The sequence below is a fragment of the Hemitrygon akajei genome, chromosome 26, assembly GCF_048418815.1.
Source record: "Hemitrygon akajei chromosome 26, sHemAka1.3, whole genome shotgun sequence".
NCBI classification, from domain to species: Eukaryota; Metazoa; Chordata; class Chondrichthyes; order Myliobatiformes; family Dasyatidae; genus Hemitrygon; species Hemitrygon akajei.
Genome location: NC_133149.1, coordinates 21,915,473 through 21,931,369, shown reverse-complemented (window position 1 = coordinate 21,931,369; position 15,897 = coordinate 21,915,473). Strand labels below are relative to the sequence as shown.

At 40.7% G+C, this 15,897-nt stretch overlaps 1 protein-coding gene across 2 annotated transcripts in view; it reads left to right on the top strand.

The window, feature by feature from the left end:
- The window catches only part of LOC140716804 (hepatic and glial cell adhesion molecule-like), a 66,190-nt gene extending 52,040 nt beyond the window's left edge, over window positions 1-14,150 (top strand). Inside the window, exons 6-7 of one of the 2 annotated variants that reach the window (XM_073029714.1) lie at window positions 5,761-5,834; window positions 9,301-14,150. In XM_073029714.1, the coding sequence (XP_072885815.1) occupies window positions 5,761-5,834; window positions 9,301-9,591 (365 nt within the window). In that variant the 3' untranslated portion in view covers window positions 9,592-14,150. Of the gene's footprint in view, window positions 1-5,757; window positions 5,835-9,300 lie in introns of both variants that reach the window. The other variant, XM_073029713.1, reaches the window with a different exon arrangement.
- The last annotated feature ends 1,747 nt before the right edge of the window (window positions 14,151-15,897 follow it).

Sequence of the window (15,897 nt, the reverse complement as noted above, 5' to 3'; positions counted from 1 at the left end):
AATCAATAAATTCTGTCATGGTTCCAAGGGCTGGAAAATTGCAGATGTCACTCCACTCTTCAAGAAGGGAAGGAGGCAGAAGACAGGAAATCATAGGCCAGTTACTCTGACCTTAGTGGTTGGGAAGATGTTGGAGTTGATTGTTAAGGATGTGATTTCAGGGTTCTTGGAGACACATGATAAAATAGGCCAAAGTCAGCATGGTTTTCTTAAGGGAAAATTTTGCCTGACAAATTTGATGGAATTCTTTGAAGAAATAACAAGCAGGATAGACAAAGAAGAATCAGTGGATGTTGTGTATTTAGATTTTCAGAAGGCCTTTGACAAGGTGCCACACATGAGGCTGCTTAACAAGTTAAGGATCCATGGTATTACAGGAAAGATACTAACATGGATAGAGCATTGGCTGATTGGTAGGAGGCATTCAGCGGAAATAAAGGGAGCCTTTTCTGGTTGGCTGCCAGTGACCAGAAGGGGTCTGTGTTGGAACCGCATCTTTTACGTTATGTGTCAATGATCTAGATGACAAAATTTATGGCTTGGTGGCCAAGTTTGCAGATGATATGAAGATGGGTGGAGGGACAGGTAGTGTTGAGGAAATAGAGAGGCTACAGAAGGACTTAGACAGATTAGGAGAATAGGCAATGAAGTGACAGATGGAATACAGTGTCAGGAAGTGTATGGTGTTGAACTTTGGTAAAAGAAATAAAAGCACAGACTATTTTTTAAATGGGAGAAAATTCAAAAATCTGGGATGCAAAGGGACTTGGGAGTCATTGTGCAGGATTCCCTAAAGGTTAATTTGCAGGTTGAGTCAGTGGTGAGGAGGACAAATTCAATGTTACCATTCATTTCAAGAGAACTAGAATATAAAAGCAAAGGTGTAATGTTGAGGCTTTATAAGGGGCTGGTGAGGCCTGATGGAGTATTGTGAGTGGTTGTGGGCTCCTTTTCTAAGAAAGGGTGTGCTGACGGGGAAGGTTTAAAGGAGGTTCACAAAAATAATTCAGGGATTTAAAGGCTTATCATATGAGGACTATTTGTTGGCTCTAGGCCTGTACTTGTTGGAATTCAGAAGAATGAAAGGGGATCTCATTGAAAACTATTGAATGTTAAAAGGCCTCAGTGGAGAGGATGTTTCCTATGGTGGGGGAGTCTAAGACCAGAAGACACAGCCTCAGAATAGAGGAGTATTCTTTTAAAATGGAAATGAGGAATTTCTTTAGCCAGAGGGTGGTGAATCTGTGGAATTTGTTGTCACAGACAGCTGTGGAGGCCAAGTCATTAGGTATATTTAAGGCAGAGGTTGATAGATTCTTGATTAGTCAGACAAGAAAGGATCCAGGGAAAATGCAGGAGATTGGGGGCTGAGAGGGAAATGGATCAACGGACCAAATGGCCTAATTCAGTTTCTATATCTTATGGCCTTATGGTCTAAAAGGAGGCCTCATCCTCCTTCTCATTTTCCTCTTGTTGAATAGACTAAATCTATAATAGCATGGACTACATATTAAAAATACCAAAAGCCATGATATCCATTCTGCTGTATGCTACAGGTGTCCTCCAAAGGCAACTTGGCAGTGAAATTATTATACAATAAAGTAGATAATACTAGAAACAATCATCGGCTCAGTCACCACCTGAGGAGAGAGAAACAATTGACTTTTCATCAGAACAGCAGAATTATTATTGTAAAGAATATTCTGATCTGTGGTTTTCATTGTATGCATGTTTTCCATGTGTGAACTGTGTATTAGCAATGTCTTCTTCCGGTCTCCCTTACAGCCCAGTAGACAACCTTTAATTGGTCACAATAGCTTTAATGCAGATGAGTCAGTGGACTGACAGAAAATTAAGATATCATGATAATTGCCAGGAAATGGCTCTGTTCAGTGTGGTAAATTGTACATTGTCGCAACCCAGGTGGGCATGTGAGAGCTTGAGATCCCTTTCTGATGTGGTACATCTCAGAGCTAAGTACCATGTGTACACTTAAAGTTACTTGTAAATTGAACTGGAATCCTTATGAAGTCACGTGCTTACTGCTTCCTGACAAAAGAGGATGACATGTTGTTAGATCTCCTTCAAACAGAGCTCCACTGTCCTCCCTTGTGCAGAAGTAGATGGAAAGCAGTGAGGTGTTGCAAATATTTGACAAGGTTCCACACGGTAGGCTTATTCAGAAAGTCAGAAGGCATTGGATCCAGGGAAGTTTGGCCAGGTGGATTCAGAATTGGCTTGCCTGCAGAAAGAAGAGGGTCGTGGTGAAGGGAGTACATTTGGATTGGAGGGCTGTGACTAGTGGTGTCCCACAAGGATCGGTTCTGGGATCTTTACTTTTTGAGATTTTTATGAACGACCTGGATATGGGGGTAGAAGGGTGGGTTGGCAAATTAGCAGATGACACAACGGTTGGTGGTGTTGTAGATAGTGTAGAGGATTTACAAAGATTGCAGAGAGACATTGATAGGATGCAGAAGTGGTCTGAGAAGTGGCAGATGGAGTTCAACCCGGAGAAGTGTGAAGTGGTACACTTTGGAAGGGCAAACTCCAAGGCAGAGTACAAAGTAAATGGCAGGATACTTGGTAGTATGGAGGAGCAGAGGGATCTGGGGGTACATGTCTACAGATCCCTGAAAGTTGCCTCACAGGAAGATAGGGTAGTTAAGAAAGCTTATGGGGTGTTAGCTTTCATAAGTCGAGGGATAGAGTTTAAGAGTCGCAAGGTAATGATGCAGCTCTATAAAACTCTGGTTAGGCCACACTTGGAGTACTGTATCCAGTTCTGGTTGCCTCACTATAGGAAGGATGTGGAAGCATTGGAAAGGGTACAGAGGAGATTAACCAGGATGCTGCCTGGTTTAGAGAGTATGCATTATGATCAGAGATTAAGGGAGCTAGGGCTTTACTCTTTTGAGAGAAGGAGGATGAGAGGAGACATGATAGAGGTATACAAGATATTAAGAGGAATAGACAGAGTGGACAGCAGAGCCTCTTCCCCAGGGCACCACTGCTCAATACAAGAGGACATGGCTTTAAGGTAAGGGGAGGAAAGTTCAAGGGGGATATTAGAGGAAGGTTTTTTACTCAGAGAGTGGTTGGTGCGTGGAATGCACTGCCTGAGTCAGTGGTGGAGGCAGATACACTAGTGAAATTTAAGAGACTACTAGACAGGTATATGGAGGAATTTAAGGTGGAGGGTTATATGCGAGGCAGGGTTTAAGGGTCGGCACAACATTGTGGGCCGAAGGGCCTGTACTGTGCTGTACTATTCTATGTTCTATTTTCTAAATATTTCCAGCTTTGATCAGGTAAACTTGGCATAGACAGTCTGCACAGTAAATGTTAAGTCATACAGCACTTCATTGTGCAAGGATCGGAGTGACACAGCTAGTGGGGCCCTATGGAGGTTGCAATGTCCCTATGACTGCATGGGTGCTCCAGTTTCCCTCCAAAAATATGTGGGTTGGTATGCTAATTGGTCACTATAAATTGCCTCTGGTGTATTGATGAGTGATAGAATCTGGGCGCAGTTGTCAGGAATGTGAGGAGGATAAAATGGGTAAGCACAGGAGTGTATAAAAATGGGCATTTGATGATCAATGCAGACTTAATGAGCCAAAGGACTCTGATAGTATCTCTCATATGGGCTATAATTTGCATGTGGTTGACAGACTTTGTCATGCAGTCCTCCAAGGTGGCTGGACCAGGTGGCAGATTTTATGGAAGATGTCCTTACTAAAGTTCAGACATTTCACAAACTTATTTGAAAATGATCAGTTTTCTTCAATTTCTTTTTGTGCGACTGAATATAAAATCCAGAATTTGATGTTTGATTGGCATGGTATCAGAATCAGAATTAGAATCAGGTTTGTTGTCGTGGGCACATATTGTGAAAGGTATTAACATACCTTTTGTATGTTGTGAGAGGTGTTAACCAATATCCCCTCTTCTCATTGCCTTCACAGTGCATTCCTGGAGGATTTCCTGATCCCTTGCAGAGACAGGATTACTCTTCTTTGTATAACATCCTCCTGTGGTGTCAAGCAGTGTCAGAAAATCACAGAATTCATATAGCGTCAGACATAATTGTTTCTCAGATCAGCTTCTCTTCTAGACAACTCTGAATCTGTGACTCATGCCTGCACCTACTATAGCAGCAGTTTACCTACCTATTAGGAGTTGCAAACTGGTTTAAATTGCTAGCTACTCACAGTATTGCTTCCTTATCTAGGACTTGCACCCAATAGGCATCACATCATACAGGTATCACAAATTAAAGTTCTTTCTAAGTTACCTCCCATTTGTTTGTGTTTGATTCTAGTTTTAAAAGCCTCAGCTGTCATCTAGTGTTAGAAGTAGAATATTACAAGATTTAAAATGGGATTAGCACATTGAAAGTAATTTTCTTCTTCTGAGAATCAGAATCACTTTATTGCCAGCACGTGATTGTGATTCGGCGCCAAGCATAAAACACAAGACGATACCACAACAGACAACACAATAACAACCAATAATTTACAAGACAATAGCGCAAACAGCCATAAGCAATCAACAATTAGCATAACGGTCACATGCGCAAATGTCAATAATCAAACTTAAATGTATGTGACGATATGAACGGAATAAGTAGTTGTCAACAGGACAAGGAGAGCAGGGAAGAACATTTAAGTGATGTTGTACAGGGACAGTTTAGGGTATTACACCTGAGTGAGTTTTGTTGTGAAGCCGGATAGCTACAGGAAAGAAGCTTCAGAGATGATGTGTAGTCCTGGTAGTGATGGACCTGATGTCAATTGGTGAATAGGTGACAGCAGTAATATTTTCAGCTCTTTTCTTTGCTCTGGCAATGAACAGGTCTTTTAATGTCGGTAGCTGGCAGCCAATAATCCTTTCCGCTGAGTGGACCACTCGTTCAACCTGGACTTGGAGAGGGAGGAGGCAGCAGGAAAGCAAACAGTGATCGAGGTGGTCACAACACTCTCAATGATGACTGAGTAAAAATTCATCAGGATACACTCTGAAGATGTTAAGTTGCCTAAACTGGCGTAGGACAAACAATCTCTGCTGGGCTTTCCTAGTGATGAGCATAACATGAGCGTCCCACTTCAATGGTAGTCCCCAGGAGTTTGAATGACTCAGCCACAGATACAGCCTGACCATTAATTTCTAAAGGAGGAGCAGGTTGTCAGCAGAAGTCAATCCTCATTTCCACTGTCTTGATAGCATTAAACTCCAAGTTGTTATGAGCACACCATGCTGCAAGACAGTCCACCTCTCCTTGATAGCACATCACATCATTATTAGAGATGAGGTCAACTACTTCTGTGAAAGTCTGTGAATAGAAAGGGAAATCAAGAATATGTATAACAGATAGCGATCCATCCAGTGGATTTTCCACCACTTTAGAAAGTTAAATTAGCATTGAATAATATTAACTGTTTAACATTAATGTCATCAACATTTTTGTTATCTTTAATTAGTGATAGAAGTACCAAATACCTAGATAAAGAAAAAAATACTGGAAGCAACAAGCTGGCATTGACTTCAAAAATGAGGTTTGTGTTTGATCACAGAATGATAAATAAGGAACAGCAGTGGATGAGGTTGACGTGAATCTTAAGAGAATCCTTCAACAAATAGAATTTACCTTGGGGCATATTAAGGGTTATAGAATTCGCAGAAAGTGAAAATTTAATCTAGAACTAGTTAACAGCATCTTGTTAATTATTTTATGCCATTCTATTCCTTTCTCAGTAGAACTGCTACCAAAAGCAGCAGAGCACAAACGTGAGCGAAAGAACCATAAGGGATTATACGTCATCAAAGAAAAGGTATGCGAGGCAGTACCTTGTCTCTGGTTGCGGCAAATATTTCAGCTGCTCAGTGGTAGATCAGGGACAACATAACAGTTAGAAAATCTGTGTGTCTAAGAGCACATACTCGTTTATATGTAGGTTTGAAAAAGATGTGTTAAAATATCATTGATAGTTTCACTGAATTCCAGTAAACTTGCGCATAGACCATTCAGCCCACTATGTCTGTGCCAGTCGAACAAAAAGCTGCCCAGCTTAATTCCATCTTTCAGCACTAGGTCTGTAGCCCTGCAAGTCACAGCTCACAAAATAAGTATTCAATTTTTTGTTTAAGTATGTAAAAGGATTTCAGCCCTGCCATCTTTTTAAATTTCCTCTTGTCCTCTCTAATCTTTTTAGTTTGTGCCCTCGTGGTTTCAGTCCATAGGTCCTTCTTGTTTTTGCCAACTCAGCCCTTTACAGTCTTATCTCTTTAATTAACTTCCCTCAGAATCCTCTGTGCCAAGAAACTATTTTCCTGTGGCTATTTTCTTTTCCTGGCAATAAGTTCATAAATGCCCTTTGGACCCTCGCCAGTTTTCATCACATCTTTCTTACAACATGCCAACCAGAACTCAAAATGGTTATTATTATTTATTAGTTTATTATTGTCACACTTATTGAGATAGAGTGAAAACTTTTATTTGCATGCCAGAAGTACATCAATGTGGTACAAAAGAGGATAAAAAGCAGAATGTAGAATATAGTGTTATATTTACAGAAAAAGAGTTGTGCAGGCAGACAAGTTAAGTGCACAGGCTATGACTAGGTAAATGGAGAGATCAAAAATTCATCTCATAAGAGGTCCATTCAAAAGTGTTATAACAGTGGGGTAGAAGCTGTCGTTAAGCCTGGTTGTTTGACAGTGTACTCAAGTTTTTGTATCTTCTATCTGATGAAAGGGGTTAGAAGGGGTCCTTGATTGCATTGGCTGCTTTCCCAAAACAGTGGGAAGTGTTGACAGAGTCAATGGACAATGAGAGGTTGGTGTCTATGATAGATTGGGGTGTGTTCACAACTCTGTGCAATTTCTTGTGGACTTAGGCAAAGCAGTTGTCGTACCAATCTGTGATGCATCTGGATATATCAGGAGTGAACTCTGGCAATGACTGAACCCAGGTGCAGAGGAACGGCAGACTCTGTCACAGTGAGCACTGGTAATGACTGAACCCAGTTGCGGAGGAACGGCAGACTCCCATGGAGAGCCGGAAACAAGAGGTTATACATAGGTATATCAACAGAGCTTTGGAGACACGACCGAGCGACACTGTGAGGGAAATCATACTCAACACAAGTATGCCTGCAGGGCTAATGACAGTACCTCCCTCTCTAAGGCCAGGTCCTGATGGCCCACAGAGCCCTGGGGAGCTCGAGACAGGACTGGAAAACTTGGGACAGACCTGATACTCTCAAGACAGGGCTGGGAAACCCAGGACAGACCTGATACTCTCAAGACAGGGCTGGAAAACCTGGAAAAGACCACGTAACTCGGAAACCTTGCGCATATAACTTGGGAAAATTGCACATATAACTCAGAAACATTGCGCATATAACTTGGGAACATTGCAAATATAACTTGAAAACATTGCAAGTATAGCTCAGAAAAATTGCATGCACTGTAGCTCAGAAACATTGAATACCATGGGAGATCTAATGTACCTTGTCGACCCAAAGAATCTCAGACAAAATCTTGAACGTAGACTGGAGAAGCTTGGAACATAGACTCGGGGCACTCAGAACATGAACTGAATAAAGAAGGCATCCTCAACTCCAGCCAACCATGTCCAAACCACTGTTGTACCTCTGCTGGGTCTTTTGATGGTGCAGGGTCCTTCTGTCACGGTGAGCGCTGGCAGCGACTGAACCCAAGTGCGGAGAAATGACAAACGTCCTCACAGTGAGTGCTGGCAATGACTGACAATGGTGTGGAGGAACGGCTAACTCTGTCACAGTGCGTTCTGGCACCGACTGAACCCAGGTATGGACGGATAGCAGACTCCCACAGAGAAAAGAAAACAAGAGGTTATCCATGGGTATACCAACCGAGCATTGGCAGTACAGCCAAGCCATACCACAAGACAAGTCATACTCGACACTAGGACCCCATGAAGAGCGCTAAACGGGAGTCCGTATTAAATAGTCGTAGAATGTGAAAAACCCGTGCCACTCACAATTAACTTGACAAGATTAAACAGAAAGCACAAGGGCTTAACAGCTCTAGTTAAGACAGCTAGTGAATACAGGTGCTCGAGAAACCTAGTAGCCCGACGTTCTACAGCTTGGCGCAGAGCCCTGCAGGGCTCATGAGAGGACAGGATGCTTTCTATGGTGTATCGGTAAAAATTGGTTGGAGTCATCAGAGCCAAATCCAAATTTTCTTAGCCCTTTCTGGGGAAGTAGAGACACTGGTGTGCTGTGAGCTAACTGACATTGTATACAATTTTTGCGTCATCCAGCTGCTCATTTATTTTAAGCCTTGGCTAATAGATGCATCCTATGTGCCTTTTTTAAATCATTTTATTGTCATGACTGGCTGAGGACTCCAGGATCCCTTTATTTATTTAAAACCTTGGTATTCTGTCAATTACTATATATATTTCCTTGCCCTTTTGGTCTTATCCAATTGCATTTCCTCACACTTTTCCGAGCTAAATTCCATTTGCCGCCTCCCTAATGAGAAAATTTATATCTTCATGAAGTTTAAAGCTGTTCCTCTCGCGTTCAGCTGCAAACTTCTTTATCTTTCCCCCTACATTTAAGACTAAAGCATGAATGTATATCAAGAGGTGATCAGGATCCCAACATCTTGTGGAATAGAAAACTGATCTAATTTCCCCATTAGATCTTTTGCTAATGATTTTAAATTTGACCTCTGGTTATTCATCACTCAATATATCATTATCTTGGAGACCTCTTGTAGGTAAGTTTGCAGTCTACTTATTAAAAGCTAAAAGCGCTTGCGGCAGAAAAAAAGTAACGTACTTCTTCCTGCTGTGCATCCACAATTTCTATTGGCAACCATGGCCTTGGCCTCCACTGCACTAACCTCTGGAATTCTTCCCTAAATCTGTCTGCATCCTTACTTTTGCATCCTCCTTTAAGATGTTCTTTAGAATATTTTGTTCCCTAATATGTTAGATACAATATTTTATTAAAATGGCACCCCTGTAAAGTGCTTTGGGACACTTTGGTATTAAGGGTGCTATATCAATGCAAGTTATTGTTCTTTAACCTGGTCCTTCTCATGACAGCAAGACATTCAAACCTACCGCTTTATTTTGTCTTTTCAGTCACCTACAATTCTAAAACTCAAACATTCTCTCCCTTTAAACACTGTATCCAGGCTTGCTTTTAATCTTATCCATTCAACTTGTAAGGACTTCAGTCTGAAACAATAAGGTTTCTCAAATTCATATATTCTAATCCAGCTCATTGTCTTTTCCAGGATTCTCCAGATGATGAGGAGGACTCCCACATTGATCCCGAGAACACAGCCGAACAGGCTGGATTCATCGTTCCCTCCGTAGCTCCGGCTCGATCCCCAAGACCAGGTGGCCAATCACCTAGGCGGTATAGCAGGTCTCCTGCTCGATCTCCTGCTTCCAGCAGATTGCAGAAATCACCAAGCCGATCTCCCAGCTCACCATCACACCAGAGAGGTGGCAACCGCATTATTCGGCCAACAGGAGTTCATATGATCGTGGAGCAAGACGAGGCTAATACAGAGGAAAATTAACACTTAGAAGATTTTGTATCTTCCTTCACAGACATTAAATATATAGTAGGTCCAGAAATATCAATATCAAACCCTGGAACATATCCAAGGTCCTCCCCCTCACCCCCAATAACTGCTTTTCCCGAGTGTATATGTAATTCTGGTAAGCTTATATCCTGTAACTAGTGTTCAACATGGAAGCCCTTGGTGTAATTATTTGATGTTCCATTTTTAAAATGTAAATGGAATTATTTCCGATTACCCTTTGGGTAATAAGGATGCAGAAGCTAAAGGCACACAGGTGTGAAATATGTTTGGTTTAGGGTTTTGGCAAATAGCCTTCAGAATCCTCACTCTTAAAATGAGCTCACCTCTCCTGGCAGGTGAATATTTTATCAGGACTCATGTGGATGAAAACAATCTCAGTATTGATCTGGCATATCCTAGCTGAGGACTCAGTAATTAGTTTCTTTGTCCTTGGGTTAGATGTGGAATGGGAGGTTTCATTATCTTGTTAAATGGTGCATGTGTATGGACATGGAGTATAGGCCTGTTATGATCCTTTCTTCAGCACATATATGCATGATAAAGAATGGTCAGTCTGCAGATGTTGATCCATTTCCAGTATGGAAGATAATTGATAGTTTTACTTGTATACTTACACACTTTCAAGGACCTGAGCCAACACCACAGTTATCGATGGCAGTTGAGCACCTCATATTTTCTAGAAGCTGATTTCATTCCAGTGGGTCCTACTCTGAGGTGACTTCATTGAGGTCAGACAACTCGCTCGAGAACAGTCCTTTAAGATAGGTTGGTTAGAGAGAATTCAAAGAGAATAGCTAATCTAAAACAAAAAGAAAATCACTGCATAATCAGATACAGAAAGCCAGGAAATGAAGGTAAGAAAGCAAATGATGGCTCAAGCAATGATGTGATGGTTGTCTTTGGTTCTTCTAGATTTAACCCAATCAAAAACAGGGCACCAAATTGATCACTTTTACATTTCAGGCTCTAATGGCACACCCCATTGATTATTCTATACTATATAAAAACCAGAAATATGCATTAAAGATGATTTCTGGTGACTTGGTAATACCTGATAATCATCCACTAACTTCCTGATCAAATAAAGTTCATGCATCTTCACATCGAGTAAGCATGGGAATTCAGCTTGGCTGAGAGGCTTCCTTCAGACACAGTAGTTTTCTACTGTCATCTAGGCTCCTGTACAGAAAATGTCCAATTTGATGAGGTGCTGGAGTGCTACTAGTGCACAACTTGCATCCCAGCACCTTCGAGAGAGGGGAAGAGACAATCAGGAAATAGACTACATTGGATACAACTTTATCCAAATAGTTTTGGGTCTAAATATTGGCTGGTACCTTAAATTATTCAAATGACCCATTAATTTCTTTGTCCAAAGACACAGATTCTGCAGATAATAAGATTGCTGATGGTGAGTGAGATGGAACACTGTAGAGCAGATTCATCACATCTCCCCAGGCAAATCCTATGCTGTTGTCAACCAAAATACTGGCGCTTATCTTCTTCCCATCCTTCCTTATTGACCAGCAGTCGTGAACAGGAAGATGCTTTTTCTGTTACTAGCTTTCAATGACAAACTCTCCAAACTTGGCTTGTAAATTGAACTTTAACAAGAAATTACACTGGCATGCTTTTCCTTCCTAGTCTCATAGCCTCATTGGCATTTACATAGAAGAGAAAGAAAACATCATTGTTATGATGTTCAGGAAACCGATGTGATCTGTGAATGCCAACCTTGTGCAGATTCCAACCTCTCCCAATTCTCTTATTCTCCGATCTGGGGATCCAGAATTCTTGAATCAGTCATAAGAACTCGATCTCAGGACTCAATCCTTTCCTCCTCAAGTCTCCCTCGTCATTTCCTTGTAATATTCAGCTTGAAACCATTATTATTTTTGGGATGTTTACATTTCTTTCAAATAGAAAGAAGTTGAAGCCCTCAACAAGGTTAATTCACATTGAAAGAATGCATGATTTTGTTTGCAAAACAACCCTGGTGCTTGTATGTAAATTAGGAGCCAACATCACAATACTTCGTTTAATCAATATAAAATCCTTCATTTACAACTTTAATTTTAACACGTGTATTTTAATCAGTCCACAAATGCATTGTATATGCTTGTTTGATGTTGTCTTGACACTGTCTTGGTGTTATCCAGACTATAGCATAAATATGAAATTTAATATGTTTGATTCTCTGGAATGGTGTCCAAATATGTCTCCCAAAATCTTCAAAGTGTTTAATAGATTACCTACATGCCACAATCATTACCTTTTTTGAAAAAAAAATCCATCTTTGCTTCCTGTAATGTTCATTTTAGAGTTCCCTGTGCCGTGACAGTCAAACCATTTGTCGCATTACTGCATTCCAATCCTTTAACACCCTGGGCACACCAAGCATTCTAGCCAAGCATCTTTTGCTGTGAATGGTTGGGCCCTGGGACATGTTGTAGTACAGAAGGACTTTGAAGTTCAAGTACATGGTAACCTGAAAGTGTTGTCACTGGTACATAGGGTGGTGGAGAAGGTCTTGGCACCCTGGCCTTCATCAATCATGGCATTGAGCACAGAAGTTGGGGTGTTATGTTGAAATTGTATGAAATGTTGGTGGGCTGCACTTGGAGTATTGTGTTCAGTGTTTGGCCACCCTGCTGTAGGAAAGATGCCATTAGGCTGGGAAGAATGTGATAATAATCTATGAGACTTTTGCCAGGACTCAATCCAGAGGAACTGGATTATAGGGAGAGATTAGGCAAGCTAGGACTTTATTCCCTGGAGTGTAGGAGACTAAGTGGTGATCTTATTGAGGTCTGCAAAATCATGGATAGAGTGAACACACACAATCTTTCCCAGGGTTGGGGGATTAACTCAAGGAAATAGGTTTAAGATGAGATTGGAAAGATTTAATAGGAACCTGAGGGACAGCTTTTGCCCACAGAGGGTGGAGAGTTTATGGAGTGAACCACCAGAGAAAGTGGTTGAGGCAGGTACTATAACCACATTTAAAATATATTTGGCCATTTACAATGACAGGAAAGGTATAAAGAGTTGTAGGTCAAATGTGGGCAAATGATACTAGCTTGGATGGGTATCTTGGTTTGCATAGATGAATTGGCATGACTATGACACTCTCCATTTGAAGTTTCCACCTACCACCTGTGAAAGTGGATGGATATCATTCAACGGTTTTATTTTACACCTTGGAAGGAAGGCAAGCAATGTACCTGAGCATTGTAGCCAAATATTAGTGTCTCCAGCAATAAAAACAGAGAATGATGTAAACATTCAGCAGGAAGAGTTAGAGGAACAGTTATTGATTCAGGTCCAAGTCCCTTCATTAGAATTGAGAAAGAGAACAAGTTGGTTGTGGAGATGGGTGTTAGAGATGAATAAAACAAAAGGAATTTCACTGGTAGGTGAGACTGAATGACCTGCTGTGGCAGTTAAAGGGTCATTAAGTGCAGATTGAGTCATCCAATCTCATTCCATCAGGGAAATTTCTGTTATTCCATCAATTTTTGACTCCTTCAACTTCTCTGCTAACTAGAATACTTTGCTCCTCTCTTTCCAAATTCTAGTGAAGCCTCTTGGACCTGAAACATTAACTGTTTCTCTTTCAAAAACAAGAGAAACTGTTTCTCTTTCCTCAGATGATGTCTGACCCGCTGAGTGTTAAAGCATTTTCTGTTTTTATTGCTGGAGACACCAAATTTCCATTCTTTTAAATTTTCATTGGCATTTCCAGTGTGTCTTATCTTGTACTCTTAGCCCTGAATGACAAACCAGTATCTCAGATTAAATATTACTCTTGAATAGAGGATCATGAATGTATGGAGCACGTGAAATGCTATTTTCACCAAACTATTCCAATGGCTTCAACTTTTAAATGGAAGCAGAAGTCAGTTTTACAGTCAGGTAAGCTGAAAATTTCAAGACGGAAATCAATAGATTTTAGATAAGAATACAGTAACAAGGCATGTAAATGGAGTTCAGATACAAATTAGACATAAAATGTAAATGGCAGAATAGGTTTGAGATGCAGAGTTAATTACACCTGTTCCTATATTTTCATGCTCTCTACTCCAGCCAGTGATGAACAAGTTCATGCTGTTTCAGTACATGGTTTAGGCTATTTTGTATGACTGTGTCATAGAGATGAGATCTGTCAGAAATTTGCAGATATTGATATGAATGTCAATCTTACCCTTGCTCCTCTCACCTCATTCATTCCTAATTCCCATTGTCAGTCTATGGAATTATGTGAGTGGATCTGATATAATCCAAGTTTAATGCTTGCTTTAGAAAAGGAGGCATCCTTATAGTCCTTGGATACCAGTAGTTTGAACTGACCACTAATAGAACACAACTGGTTCTTGATTTGGTACCTGGATAGAATGTTTTATTTCAATGGTTTAGCCACCACTTTGAGGCATGCAGGAGTCAGTAATTTAGACTTAATTATTCTCCCAATTTTGGGAGAATTGACAAGAAGCTGTGACAAATATCAATAAAGGTTATTGTAAATTCCTGTACCTCAGTCTCAAATATTTCTTTAAAATTGTTTTCAGAATATATAAAAACTATTACATTGAAGCCTTGTTTGTTAGCATCCATGCCCCCAAACCACAGATTTGTGTGGTGATCCATTTAAATTGATATTATAGATTTTTTTCTGTTTTGATCTATCACATCACCATGATTGAAATTAAGAATCTATGGAGACAGTTAGGTAAAATCTCTAGACATTTTGTTGAATGGAAAGGAACAGATTTTGATGTAATATGATTTTATAACATGCTGCAAGTCAATATTACATTCTTTCCAATATTTATCTTAATCGTTAACTTCTTTAAACATTAAAACTGGAAGAGATATAAAATGAAGGCACTCGTAGCTTTTAATTTATAATGATTTAACTAAATTTATTTAGCTTTTAATGTTTTCATTTTATTTTTTTCTTATTTTCATTTTGAAAAACATATTAATAGATTTAAATATGACTCTAACAAAAATGTTAAAGAAATATTAATGTGCTGTGGTCTTCCAGAGGTGTGGCCTCAGAATGTGACGCTTTCTCTTCTTTGCCCGCTCTGCATGGCTGGAGTGGCATGGCTTTTGGGGAGTGGAGTGGTGGGTGTCAGCTAATCACCAAATTGTTGGTTGTGGGTGCTTTAGATGCACAAGTTTCACAAGAAAATGTTGCAACATTTTCTGTTTTTATTTCATATTTCCAGCATTTGCAGTTTTGTTGATAGCAATGGATACTTTAATTGCTGCTAAGCATTTTGGCACAAAAGGCACTATACAAATGCAAATCTATTTGCTCTTTGCTTCATGCCCGTTAATATATGTGCTATGTCTTCATGTTGACCGGGTGTAGCTTACAGGATCTGTCACACACTCAGTATTTATACACAAAGTGTAGCAAGGTATGTCATCCCAAAGATTCCAGCTGTGCTGGGTGGTTCTACGTGACCTTGTTCAGCCTGCAAATGGACTGGAAGAGCTCAAGGACAATGTGACAGCTTGAAGATGAGCAAATGTCAAGGACTGTGGTGAGACTGGTGGATGATACCAGTTCTGACCTTGCCCTCTGAAGCAGAACATTCTGTCCTCAGTAAGGGCCTCACCTTTGCCCCTCTGCACCCATGCCTCAGTGCCTACCACAACACTCAGCTCTTCTTCTGTTGCCTCCATCTCCATGCCTACTTCTTTGGCAAGGACTCTCCATCCTGCACTGATGACCCCTTCTCCCAATTTCACCCTCCTCCTCTTCCTAGATCGCTCTGGATCTTTTCATTGCTAACTGCCAATGAGTCATCAACTGAATCAACTTTACCACTCCTCTCATCAATTCTAACCTCACTCCTTCCGAACGCATTAATCCTAACCTCACCATCAAACCCGCAGATAAGGGGGGGTGCTGTAGTCGTGTGGTGGACTGACCTCTACCTTGCTAAAGCCAGGTGACAACTCTCAGATGCCTCCTCTTACTTACCCCTCGAACAGGACCCCACTAAGGAACACCAGACCATTGTCACCTGCACCATCACTGACTTCATCAACTCTGGGGATCACCCATCCACTATTACCAACCTCATAGTTCCTGCACCCTGCACCTCTTACCCAAGATCCAGAAACCTGCCTGTCCAGGTAGACCCATTGCTTGTTCCTGCCCCACTGAACTTATATTTGCATACCTTGACTCTTGTTTTCTCCCCCCTAGTTTAGTCCCTCACTTCAGACACTTTACACATTCTGGATCTTTTCAATGACATC